This window comes from Neopelma chrysocephalum, unplaced genomic scaffold, assembly GCF_003984885.1.
Source record: "Neopelma chrysocephalum unplaced genomic scaffold, ASM398488v2 Primary Assembly neopelma1_133, whole genome shotgun sequence".
Lineage (NCBI taxonomy): Eukaryota > Metazoa > Chordata > Aves > Passeriformes > Pipridae > Neopelma > Neopelma chrysocephalum.
Genome location: NW_020897795.1, coordinates 129,706 through 143,360, shown reverse-complemented (window position 1 = coordinate 143,360; position 13,655 = coordinate 129,706). Strand labels below are relative to the sequence as shown.

The window sequence follows — 13,655 nt, the reverse complement described above, 5'->3', positions numbered from 1 at the left end:
TTAGGAGGTTGGGGAGCAACAGAAGAAACATTTGTAACTTCCATTGTGTGTTTTGAGCAGTTTGTCGATTTTTTTTTGCTTAGAGAAAGTACTGTATAATATTAATGAGCACATCCACTGAGACAAAAGCTCAGATAATCTATTGTTTTGGCAGGAGAACCCCAACAATATCTTCTGAATTCTGTTGTCAAATGTGGTTCTATTTGTTTAGCAGTTCCGCAAGGAAGTGAACTTTGTCTAAGAGCTATTTTGGATCTGGTGTCATGAAAAAAAAAAAAACAACCCAAAACCAAAAGCCCACAACAACAACAACCTGTTCCAGTATGTGAAAAAGTGGAGAAATATGCAAACTGTGAGGAGAGTGTTCTTTCATATGTATTTGACAAAAAAATAAAATCACAAACTTGTACAGGTTACTAACAGGTTCTAAACACCAGCATTGTGTGAAATGTGATCCACAGAGCGAATATACACCAAGTTTTCAAGTTTAATTTTATCAATTTAGTAAAAATGGCATAGCTTGATAATAGGAGAGATCATCTCATATGATTGATTTTAAAATCTAGGGTTATACTGGATATCAGTGATACCCAAATAAGAGACAGGCCAAAAATTTATATGCAAAATCAAGTAAAGTTTCATCAAATACTAAATGCTTAGGAAAATAAATGAACTGACAAGCTTTACTTTATTGCACTTTTTTTAAAACTTTTAAACTGTTCACTAAAAGTGTTATTTTATGTAGTTATCTTTCTGTAGTTATCTTTCTGTATCATAGGCTGAAGTGAATTACTTGACTATTACAATATCTGGTATGTATATATATTATGGTATGCCAGTATTTTTCATTGGCTGAGTTGAATTATCTCAAGATCTCCTTTTCAGAGACCTTGCTCAAGTCCTGATGCTTCCTGGGATGTTTGAGAGTACTCAGTTAATGGAACTACTACTCAGTTACTTTTTACTTTAAGGGCAAAGCCAGGCCTTGTTCTGCAGCTGTATTTTGCCAGTGAAGGACCTGTTCCCCTGAATAGAATATAAAATTATGGAGTGTTTCCAGTGAAACAAGGCAAGTGTTTTGATTATGAGAATAGAAACCTCCTTTGTTGGTATGACTGCAACCCAGCTTACTCTTTCCAGAGTGTCTGCCGTGAATGAAGGAGAGCAAATCATACATGAGAGATCTCAGGAGGCCCTTTTCAAAGGGGATGAGTTACTGACTTGACTTCTTCATGCAGCTTTCTTCTCACTGCATATTGGGTCTGCTTAGAAAGTGATCTCTCAGGGATGATACCCCAGCCTTGTTGGCTGTTGGAACAGATAAGTGACTTCAGGTTCATCAGGAAAAAATGTTAGCTAAGGGAGGTTAGTCCGTGACAGTATTTGTTACTCTGCCTTTCTTATTTAAAAGTTACAACTCTTTTTCTGCTTACATAGGCTGGTTGTGATAGCTGAAAAATCCATAATCTCTCTTGGTCCAGGTATACTTATTTCAACTCTGTATCTGCAAACTAAATGCCCTGGTAAGCAACTGTAAATAAACTGTCTTCAAACACCTCTCCTGATTGAAATGAGGAAAAAAATATTTTTAATGTCATTTTTTAGAGAAATGGAGAATTGGAGTCAAGTTCCTGAGCTGTTGCAGAAGAGAAGGGGGTAAGGCTGAGCACTCCTCATGAGAGATGAAGTGGAGGTTACCTAGAAAGTGCATTTTGTCTTTATTTTTTGTTCTTCAAGATAACAAACCAGGGGTTTTTTTGCTATTAACTAAAATTTTGCTGGTCATTTGTGCTTTGGACACCGATTTTCCTTGTACTGTAAGAAGTCTATATCCAGTGTTTCTTTGTTTCTTTTGCCTTGCCTTAAGCAACCTGATGGAAACTGCTCGATGTGTCTGTCAGTATGAAATGTTCAGGAGTTATTTTGCTGAGTATGAACCAACTCTTGAGCCTTTTTTTTTTTTAAGAAACTTTCCACACTTCTTAAAATAGAGTGTTCACAACATATTTTGCTCAACTGTTCTGTGCTGTTTTCTTCCTTCCCACTCCCTGCTCCCTCTCCATAACAGCCTGGTGGGTGAACTCGAGCAGCAGCTCGTGTTCTACCTCTTCCCTGTTTCTTTTGTAATCTGTTTGCTGAGCTGGCTGGCCTCCAAAAGTGCACAAGTGTGTTTATACATCCAGCCTAACAATAGTATCATAACACCAATTTGTTTAACCTGGGCTGGAAATAACAATCTAAATATTGTGAATCAAAGAGAAAGCAGTCATTTGTATATGCTTCTCTGCCCCGCCAGCTCACTTCTGCTGTGGGGGATAAAATCACTGAAACTTCTCCTTACGTTCTGTGGGAATTTTGTCAATTCTGTTGGTATGATGTGATACCTCTTTTAAATGCTAAGGGAAGTTCAGCTGGAGCTTCTCCCCCAAGCTGCATCCCATGCTGTCATTGCTTTGCTCAGGCAGAAGGTGTTTAATTTTTGTGCCCAGTTCAAGGCACACACGGTAGTGCAGAAAATCATCCATCCCTGCCTCTGTGGAGGCATTCATAGTAGAGCAAACCATTAACTGTCAACCATTAAACTGTGCTTTTATTACAGTATTTGAGCAGAATTACGAGAGGTACAAAGCACACAATAAAATACTGGTTATGCTTATTTAGTAGTCACAAAGTGACTGGCAAATTGATGGATCAGCATGTTTTGGTTAAGGTGCCAAGACGTTAATATATATGTGCTTTTCGTGTTTATTGTTACTTTGATTCAGTGACTTTGATCACCAAAATAGTTTTCCTCTGGATTGGAATGATTTGGACTGTGTCCCTCAGTAGCTGATGTGAGCAGTCCTAGCAGTTTTTATACTCCAGTCATGGAGTAGCTTCAGTGGAGTGGCACCTGCCTGACCGGGAGCTGGAGCTGCCTCCAGCAGCACCAGAAACATGACATTGGTGGTGTCCTGCCCATGCAGTCAGTGAGAGTAAAGATACAGTCATTCCACATCAATCATTTCCAAAGTGATGGTTTGACATTTTTAGTGCTGGTCTTAGTTCTTTTCTCATGATTCAAGTTGGGAATAAGCAGCTTCAGCTTTGTGGATTCGTGGAAGGAAGAGGCTTGCAGCAGAGGCAAAACCAATGTGTTCAAATGTGAAGGTCAGCTGAGTATTGCTTAGAGTAGCTATTTAATTTGTTTTTTCTGCATTTTTGTTAGCCTTTGAGGTCTGGGAGGGAGGGAGGATGGGTGGTTGGCTGTGGAAGTAGGGTAGCCATCCACTTGGAGACCTCAGTATGTGCCTTACATCTGTTTAGCATTGAGGGTAAACGACAGCGTAGGCAAGCTGTGTGAGACCTGATGTTGGGTGTAAAAGTGCACTCCTCTGCCAAATCTCACCTGTTTGATACAGAACACTGTGCTCTCCCTCATGCCAGGACTGCTGGCTGTGCTGGTGAGCAGGAGGGAGTTGTGCTCAGAGAACCTGGAGAGTGGCACTGACCTGACCAGCAGCATCCCTCTCACCTTGCTGTACTGCTCAGACAAGTGGATCCTTGTCACACAGCCTAATACAGGTGGCACCAGAATTCCCTAGAGGAGGAAAGACTTTGGATGCCGCTGCAAGTGGAGGGGAAAATGAGAAGCTTCCTTTTTTTGTTTGGAATTTGATACATTGTTACAACAGTATTTTTTTAATATATTAAAAAATAAGACACACAATGTTGTGTGTCTTACTGGGTTCATAAAAATGTGATATGTATTTTTAAGATGTGGAAAACTTTGTACGAGATATTGAACAAAATTGTCTTGTTTCTGATCTCGTGCCTCTTGTGGTTGTCCCAAAGCCCTTTCCATTTTAAGGATTAAAAAATGGTCATCTTTAGAAATAGAATACACTTTTTCAGTGTCGTGGTACAGGTATTGAAAAATAACTATTGTTTATGGCAAATCTGGCAGTGATTATTACTCATAGATGGCTCCAGAATGAAAAGGATTAAGTTACGAGTTGAGATAAAAATACCTGCTGAATTAGGTTGTTTTGTCCATTTGAGGTTACCCGCTATTAAAAATATTTTCAAACTTCTGCGTATGTACTTTCTAATTCTCTTAGATGACAAACAAAATGTAGAAAAACATGTTTTCCCCTTTCCACAGTTACATTGTTCCTGAAGTGCTGGCAGTGGTAAGAGCTTCCAGCCAGTAAACAAAGTAGATGCCGTTTAAATGTATGGAGAGCCAATAAATAAAGTAACAAGGCGTCCAGTTTTAGAGTTTCTTTGCTTCCTGTAAGTTAAAAATTAAACAATTTTATAGTAAGTGAAGCTGGTTATGAAACTCTCACAAAAAAGGTGTAAAAAGCGGTTGGATAAGGCAGTGCTTGCTTTTTATGTCAAACAGCAAATCCTAAAAACGTGAAGTACTTTGCAAACCAAATGAAGTAAAGAGACTGTAACACTTGAATCTGCTCAAAACTACAAAAGAAATGATAAAAATCTGATGGGGTTTAAGTTCTCATAGCAGTGTTGGTGGTTTAAGGATAGATTTTTTTATTTAATCTATTTTGAATGTTTTTCTCTGTTCCGTGATCTGATCTGATACAAATGAAGAAATGAACAATCTCACTGTACAGAGCAAACAGCAGGCTATTTGTTCACTTTTTATCTAGCGCACAGAGGAGGAGGGGAATAGTTTGTGGTGAGATCAGAAATTCTAGGCAATTTTTGTTTTCCACGAATCTCTTAGTTACTCATCAGAAGGGTGCTGTTATTAAAAAGGGCAAACAACAACAACCACCACCTCCACATGGATAAATGCTTAAAAGAAGAAATCCTTCTTGGCAGTAAAAGGTGGAGATGAATGATGATACTTAAAATGTCTTGAGTTTGTGGGCATTTCCTAGATTACAGGGCCTTTTGCCTGTAATCTTGTTCTTTATCCAAAGAAATGCCTGGCATAAGAATGCGTTTTCAGTGCATTTAATGTTGAAATGATGCCATTTAAATTATTTATCCTTAGATTATACCAAGGATGTTTGTATTCATCATCTGTCCAGATGCACAAAGCATGACTTTTCTTATCATGCTTAGATGAAGCCTTAGATGTGGGATGCTTTTAACTGAGCTAAATGTGAAACACTGGCCATTTGGTAAACTGAATGCCCTTTGTCTGTTAGGTGGTGAGATGGAGGGAGCTGTTCAGCTGGGAGCTGCAGCACAGCTGTGGTAGCTGGCCTTGGAAATGAGGGCTAAAAAACAAATTCCTTCTTTCATGATACAGCTACATAAAGATATTTTTATTTTTTCTGTGTTTACTTACTATTTGTCATATGATACTTACAGCAAAAGAGTATTAGTCAAAATGACAAGAGCTGTTGAAGAAAGGTTTCTCCCAGCAATTATTGAAGGAAATGCTTCATTTTTAGGGAAAAAGACATAAAGCTTCCTATCTTTTCACTTACTTAAACTTAGCATACAAACTGAATTCAAGGTGAGTCTGGAAAGAAGCATGATTGTATCTGTCACCTTCTATTTCTTTTGTTTTCACTTCCCCCCCTCAAATAGGCTAACTCCTTTTTTTTTTAAATTATTATTACTATTTTTAATGAAGATTTCATGGACCCTGGGGGTTGGCCATTACTTTTAGGCCATTGTGTGAATGCTAACTACTTAAAAATAGTCATGGAGCCAACCTTGCTTCCTCTCAGGGTTTATCAGTTGTAAGCATCTTCTTTTTATCCCCTGTGCAAGCAAGGACCTCTCTGGATTGATGATTTGATCTGTATAATGGAAAATCTAGGCAGGATATCCTTTCTCTGTTATTCCTTGGTGTGATGGCATCAGGTCGTGTCTTAAAATGGGGGAAGGGAAAAGGAGGATCCTATTAGCAGACAGGGTAGTTTCAAGGGACTCTTGAACTGCAGGCTTGCTGAGGACCTCATGTTTACTTCCCTTGTTGAACAATTTGTGCTTCAAGCTACTATGACAACATGTCAGTGGTGGCTTCTGCTGCTGGGCTCAAAAGCTTGCTTGTGTGCTCCAGGAATGTTTTGTATTTGGAAGTTGTTGTTGGATACCGAGGGGTGCGAGGGGCTTCTCTGGAGTTATTTTGAGCCCCAGCAGACCTTACTGAAATACTGCATTGACAAGGTAGATCCAGTCTTAGCCTGCAGAAATGCAGTGCCTGAGCTTCCCCCTGCCAAGAAAAGAACGCTTTGAGTGTAATTCCATTGTTAAAATGCCTCTAAAATGAAGCGGTGCCTAACATGCAAGAGAGGTACAGGCAATGCTTGATGAAGTGTGTGTGGGGGGTAGCAAATTCTTTGGGAATTATTTTGGAACATTATTATGGCCTTGCATTTTGGCATGCTTGCAACTATGCAACTATAACACTTCTAGCTTGAAATTTTGCTTATTGTTTGCAAGCAAGGCTGAGGAGGTTACCAGCTCCTGTGATTGTGGAAGAACCTTTTAGTCATCTTGTGTTCGGGACAAGGAGTCTGTGAAAAAAATGGCACTGACTCTTTATCCCCCCCCTCTGCCCCTTCCCTTCTCCAGAAAACACAGTATAGCTCTTCAGAGCTCTTCAGAGAGGCCCTCTCTGCATCGGTGCATTCTGCTCTTGTCACTGTGACCTGGATGTGTTGTGTGACTGCAGAGGAGGAACCTGAGGGCTCTGGGGAGGGATGGCAGGGATGGGATGTGATTCTGGGTTTGGCAGGTACTTGGAGTGCAAAACAAAAACGTTAAAACTAATAAAAAGAAATGCTGTAATTGACTGTTTGGACTTTGGAATCTGTAACCCCCAAGTGTTCCTGTCAAGATGTTGGTACAGTTTAAAGCACGTGAATATTTTACTGTTAATGAAGGTGTTTATGGGATCATTGCTTTGGCTTTTATGTGAGGAGAAGATAAAGATCTTCCCTTCTACACTACAAAGTGTATCTCAGCTACTTAGAATTAGCAAAGGTCCTTTTTGTATCTGTGACTTCCCATCACCGTGATTTTTTTATAGCTTTAACTGTAGTGTTTAAATGGACGCTTACATTTATCACAAGAATGTCGTATTATTCTATGGGACATATACCTATTACTGATCTCAAAGGTCAGATAAATAAAAATATTTTTTTAAAAAAGAGGTAGCGCTGTAAGAAACTTCTACTGCTGTTGGTTACACTCTTGTAAAACTGACTTCGTTATATATAATAGCCTAATGACCATGGCTTAAACACAGAATCTCAACATATGCAAGAATTTGGACCTCTGTGCTCTGAAAAGTGTGTTTCACAGTTTTTAACCTTGTTCAACCGAGGATTTTGAACAAATATTCTAAGTCTGTGTAGATAACATGTTTTAAGCAACTGTTGAAAAACCAAAGCAAGAGAAGTTTTTCAAATCTTAAGCCCACCCCTCATGTATTAAATCATTCGAAATCTTACAATTGCTGTTATTTTCAGTCCATTGTGTCTGCTTCCTGTTGGTCAAAGGTTATGAGGATAGGGTGGTGTAAAGTGAGGTGGGAAGCCGGCAGGAAAAAGAAAGCTTTGCTTTTTTGGGGTAGACACAACTACAGAAATGGCCAGGACATTGCTTAAATTTTCTGAAGACTTGAAGAGGTAAACTGGAAAAAAGTGTTCTTGATGTTGTTTATTTTTCTGCTTTGTAACTTAGGCATATGGCAAATGAATTGGAGTAAGTAAACAAAGGCTTCCGTAGGGAATGTTATCTTTGCACTTGAAAAATGGGGGTTTTTTTGTTCAAAAAGAGGTGCAGCTTTCGTTTTGATTTACAAGTTGACTCGGTAAATTCTGTTTCTGAAGCACGAGCCTAAACCTCGTTTGTTCACTCGTATCACTGACTCCGGGGGAAAAAAACTAAAAAAAATTTTATTTGTATTGTTATTCAAGAACTGTCTGTAGTTTCTTGGCTGTTACCACTGGTGCAAGTCCTTCAGTTTTGTCCCGGGGAGGCTCACAGGGAGCTGCCGGGAGCAGCCAGACGTGGCTGCCCGGGGCTTGGTCCCGGCGTGCAGGTTCCTCCAGCCGGGCAGCGCTGCGTTCGTGGGGAGCAGTTGTGGCCACACTGTTCGAGGCATCTGGTTTGAGAACAAATCTGGGTTCAGAACATTGCTCTGGGGTGGGCAGAAAAAATGATGAGTGAATTGGTTGTGCTGGTTAAGTTCTACAAAGCTGTTGATCCTAATAATATATAGCACAAGGGTACTGTTACAGTCTAGGAAATAAACAATAGAAAACTTTTTTTATGTGAGCTGATGAGAGCTACAGGAGTGTTTTGTAAGCTAATCCAAATAATTATACTGAAGCATTCTAATTTTCAAGTATGCTGGTATATAGTTGAATTTGCTATTGGCACATGGTGTTTCCAAATTTCTTAACCATTTTGTTACTACCAGTGAGTAATTTGAGTCTAAAAGTATATTGTTTGCCATGTTGGAAAAACAATATTTTTGTTAGATTTGTAACTCATGTTAAGGAGCATAGTAAAAGGAATCTGTAGATCATGATGCCTTGCAAAGAATTTTGACTTTGTGCTTGTTTGTTTTGAAATTAATTTTTCTCTGGAGTTCTTTAGGTCAGTTCTGCTCAGAAAAAAACTCTGCTGGAGCCTAGTTGGTAAATATTTTCAGCTATGTAAAGGGAGAGTGTGTCTATCAGACATAATGCTGACTTTTATCTTAGCTTTTACTTTCCTTCGCAGCTCTCCCTGCCATCACTCGGTTCATGCACATTTCAGATCTGATGATTTGTAATGGAAAAGTTAATAGTTTTAGTCTTAAAAAGTACACACTGCGATTGCCATACCTAATTCTTCCCCTTCCTTAGAATAAGGAATTCTTTGCAATGCCTCACAGCATTTAAAAAAGTACTGTGTTGATTCTCCCTGTAAAAGTGGCAGAACAATAGGTTTCCTTTAGTTTTCCCTTTACTGAGTAAATGGCTTGAGTAACTACCAGTCAGTCCTTTTACTGCTGTAGTAGTGGCCCACTCATTTATAAAAGAGGCTCCTGCTTTGATCTGCAGATACCTGATTTGCAAAGATGTCAGAGAACGCACAGCCCTGCTCTCAGAAGGAAGGGATAAGGATGGACTGTCAGCATGCTCTGTTTAATTTATAGGGCTTATTGAAAACACAGTCTGAATTTCCATGGGAGACTTTTCCATGTGTGTTAATGGATGTGTAGAAGCTTCTTTAGTACAACGAGTAGGTTAAACCAGGCTAGTTAGTTAGGAGGCAACTTGTAGAAATTATGGGGTACCTTTGTACTGTCCTTTGTTAATTCATTGCTAAATCCCCCTTAATTCATCATTCCCTATTGAAGTTGGAGAGACTGCTGCTTCTGTAGCTCAATTGCCTTTTCTTTTAGAGGGAGTGCAAAGCACAGGGTTTAAGCCTTATAAATATTTTGTTGAAGAGATGATGTGCAAAATGCTTGGCCTCTGTCATGTGTGGAAACCTCTTTGTTTGCAAAATGAGCGTGCTTGAGTGATCCAAACATGAAGCAGTGAAGCATGTCTAGTGTGTTTGCTGCAACTGCAGTGTCCTTTAGAGGATCCAAAATCACGTTAGGAATTGCATGTTTTTACAAGATTCTAGTGTCTTGTCTTGCTTTTCCTTGTGTATAAGTGTTTGACAGATGATGAAGATAGATATCTACATGGGTGAGTAAGAAGGAAAGAAAGAGAAAACTCTCAATTTGTACAAAATATTACAAGAAGCACTTGGGCTTGTGATCTGGAAGAATGGGGATTTTTCACACCTTGTTACAAACACTGCTTCAAAATTACTGTCCTCCCAGGATATGAGAAATGAATAGACAAAAATATATGGTGAAATAGTTCATCCCTGGCCATTAGTGGGAAAGCAGTTGTTGATGTCAATGGAGTGTAGGCTTGACCTTTCAGCTTTGGACTTACTGTGTCTTTATAAGTGCTAAGTTTTTTATTTTTCTGTATGTTGCTTTCGTGCAACTTGTCAAGAGGGTCTTGTCAGCACAGTAGTAATCCTTGTGATTAAGTACTGTACAGAAAAAAAGGGCAGAACCTACCCCAAATGTTTTGCTTTCTTAGATTAAGACTTGTGGGGGGAAGTGGCTTCTGATTAAAAGCTGATGAAAAGACTGAAGCAACTTTAAAAAAAACCAACAAACAAACCTTTGTCTGGTGAATACACAAAAACAACATTTCTTAAATAAATCCATGTGATGCAAAGCCAAATTGTAATTTGGTTGGGTGATCATAAGTACTGTTAAAGAGGCTGATCCTTAGGAGGAATCTGAAGGAAGGAGATGTCATGCCTGTGCTTATTGGTTTGGGAAGCCTTCAAAAGTCAAAGGAAGATGAGAGATGCAGCAGAGGAGGAAAAATGAGCCAAATCTGGTATTGGTGGTAGAGCAAAAAGCAATAGGAGGTGACTTGCAAGTGGCAGAGAGTCAAGAAAGATGGATTTTTCTAAGAAAAAGCCTAAAAATAGGAGAAGAGGCCCTAAACTGCAATAAAGCAAGTCAATAAGTGGAGAACTTTAAAACAGAAGATGATGTGATCAGAATGAGAGAAGGGAGGTTCTCCTGGCAATATTAGTTTTAATAGGTTGGATGTGGGAAAGAGTAGGGAGGGAGATGGTCAGAACATGCTTGTGATCAGAGAACAAACCACAAAATTTCTGAAATGTTCTGAGAAACAGGGCAGCAAAGCAAAGACCATGTAGATATGTGAGTAAGGGACCTACAATGGATACACTTCTGAGGCTGTGACAAACCTCATGCCATGTCAAGTGGGATGGAGCAGTGAGAGGAGATGGTGAAGCTACTGTCAGTGATAGGGAACGTGTTCCTGGAAAGACCGTTTGGGAGTTGTGTCTTAGCCACACGGGATGGGTGGTGAAGTACAACAACTAGAACTGAAAAGGTAGGTTTGCAAGTGATCAGAGGCAGCAGAACTTTTATAGGCATTAGAATTTGACTAGAGGATGTAGGAATATGGAGGCATGGTCTGATCACTCGTCAGTGAAATGAGGGCTCGGGTCCCTTCACTGCTGCAGATCTCCTGTTTTACTGCTCTGCATAGCTCTGAATAGGCTCTCCTTTGGTGAAGACATGATGGTAATTCTCTGGTGTGCAGGAGGAAATTTGTGCTCGCCATTAGAAAATTTCTGTCATATAGCAGAAAAGTTAAGTATTTATTGAAGTGCCTGATGCCACCAGTCATAAGGATCAGTTTAATGTGAATTAGATGATACAGACCTGGCTGCACAATTGCACTGGGAATAGGGATAAGGCTGTAGGGAAAAAAAAAAAATCAAACAAAAGGTAAGAAAAAATCAAGGATCCCCATGCAAAATGGAAAGGACTGTGAAGATACTCAGTTTTAGATTTACAAATAAAGCAGAAGTTAGTGTTACATTGTATTTTGCACCTCTCTTGGTGCTTTAATTAGCAGTGTAACTTTAGGAGATTAATTCACGTGCTGAAACCTCAGTTATGAAACAGAGCTCACAGCAAATGTGTGTGGAAGTATTGTTCTGCTGTATTTTCAGTGTTTTCTTTTGTTTATTTAACAAGCTCAAGTTAGAATCGACAGCACAAGACTAGAAAATGGTGACAATAGTTTGAAAACAGGAAATTTTGGCCTTGTGTGTATTCGGAACAGATGATCAGGATGATGGCCAGGAGAGTGGAAACTTCCACTGAGACTGTTTTTTCCTTATTTTGCTCAGTGAGAAAAGATGGTGCTTCCTGGAAAACAAGTCTTAAGTATTTAAAGAAAGTCGTGATGTATTCAGTATTTTCCTCATCTCACATTTGTTTATTTTGCAGCAATCTGTTTACACTTCTTAGTATTTAACACTACTAAAAGTAGAAAGCTTGGACTATTTTGTCAGATCCTGGAAATGCAATTTCTGCTGTATAGAATTAAGACACTAAGACATGTTTTTTATTGCACTCAGTTTAGTTGTTCTGTCTTAGGTTTCAAAAAATAAAGGGCATTATTTTTAGGGAAGAGGGTAAGAGGATGGCAATTGCCAGTTGGTATTATGATAATGGTTTCAGAACTAACTAGTAATTACATATTCCTCAGTTCCTAGTGCTCATGATATGGCCTTTAAAAAAGAAATCAACAACAAAAAAAAACCCAAAACAAAACACAAAAACAAACAAACAGGTTTTAAAATATTTTGAAAACTTGCTTTCTGTAAAACACCTCTTAATTTCTCAGGAAAAACACCAGCTGAAATTTGGAAATTTCACCATGTTAGTTCTGCAAGCCGGAAGAGTAGCAAGTGGAAAAAGTAAAGTTCTGTACTTGAAGTACTGTTACCTAATGTGACCTCTTCTTGCTACTTCCCAGCAGCCCTCCCAAGTACGTGCCTTGTGGGATGAAGCTCGTCAGTGATAAGTTGTCGCTGGTCTGTGCCGACCACAAATGGGATTTAAAAAGAAGCACAGTGTGAGGGCCACTTATTTTTGTTTCATTTGAGCTTCTAATGGGATGCAGAGCACAGGTCTAACATGTGAGTCAGTGAAGCTGTGCCAGAGGCGTGTTTGTCTCCTGCAGTGAATGGAACACCTGGACACTAGAACTGTGGAGGCAAAAAGGAGAAGTACTCAGCTTCTGTTTGTGATCCCTCTTCTAGTTGTTTGTCAAAGATATCTACCAGTTTCACTGTTGTTTAGCCTTTGCACTGAAAAATAAGTAAATACAGAGGGATAAATTAAATAGGTGGCAGCAAAAAGTATAAAGAAAATTAAGCCTCGATCCCAGCAGATGAGGGAAAAAACCCTCAACAGTAGCTTCAAGACTTAAGCAAATGTCCAGGAGAGTATGACGAAGTCACCTTGGGCTGTGCCTTTTGCTGCTCCTACTTCTCTCTGGTTCATGCTCTCTGTGTCTTCTGTTTACTTCATAATGTCTTTTGGAGCAAGGAAATGTTTTGTTGTACATTTATAAAACATCAGGGCTTATTTGGGGATCCTCCTGGGTAAGTCACTTCTTTCTTCCAGGTCTTAGCGGACTTATCTAAGAAAGGAGGATGCCAAATACTGCCCTGTTAAATTACTTTGTGGCGTTCAGAGATGCAAACCTAAGCACAAATGTCTGCACACTTGAGAGATGAGAAGGAAGGCCTCAGATTTGTAATTTTATTCTTGGGTTTGCTGGTCATACATAGGGAAAGATTTATGAGCAGTATTACCAGAGTGGAATGTGATACCCTCTTCGGCTTAGCCAGTGCTCAACAGTTTGGAAAGGTTTTTTTTGACTTGATGCTTCCCAAAAAAAAAAAAGGTGGTGAATGTGCTAGAAGAAGAAAATCAGCTTTAAATGACAGAATGATGGGTAATAATACTTAGGAAAATACAGGAGCACAATTGACCAGTTTATCAGTAACCACAGTTACTTGGTACTTGTCTTGGTCACATGAGAGCAAAATCTGTAAAAATGGACCAGAAGAAGTTGTCTTTGATTTAACATTTCTAAGCTTTTATTTAAACATGTCATGTAATCATTTTGGCCTTTTGAGCAACAGCTTGAGGGGATCCAAATGGAAGGTTAAATCCTTTTAAAAATATAAATTATCTACTCTTTCCTGCCCCTTCCTCCTTCCTTTCCCTCTCCATTTACACATACATCCCCTATTTCCTACATCTTTGAACT

The 13,655-nt window shown here is 39.2% G+C and overlaps 1 protein-coding gene across 4 annotated transcripts in view; it reads left to right on the top strand.

The window, feature by feature from the left end:
- The window catches only part of GAB1 (GRB2 associated binding protein 1), a 100,907-nt gene that overhangs the window by 40,111 nt on the left and 47,141 nt on the right, over positions 1–13,655 (top strand). The window contains exon 1 of one of the 4 annotated variants that reach the window (XM_027698877.1): positions 6,029–6,135. The exons of the other annotated variants lie outside the window; for them this stretch is intronic. Within the exon in view, the coding sequence (XP_027554678.1) occupies positions 6,031–6,135 (105 nt within the window). The 5' untranslated portion in view covers positions 6,029–6,030. Of the gene's footprint in view, positions 1–6,028; positions 6,136–13,655 lie in introns of those variants that run through there. 4 annotated transcript variants of the gene reach the window in all.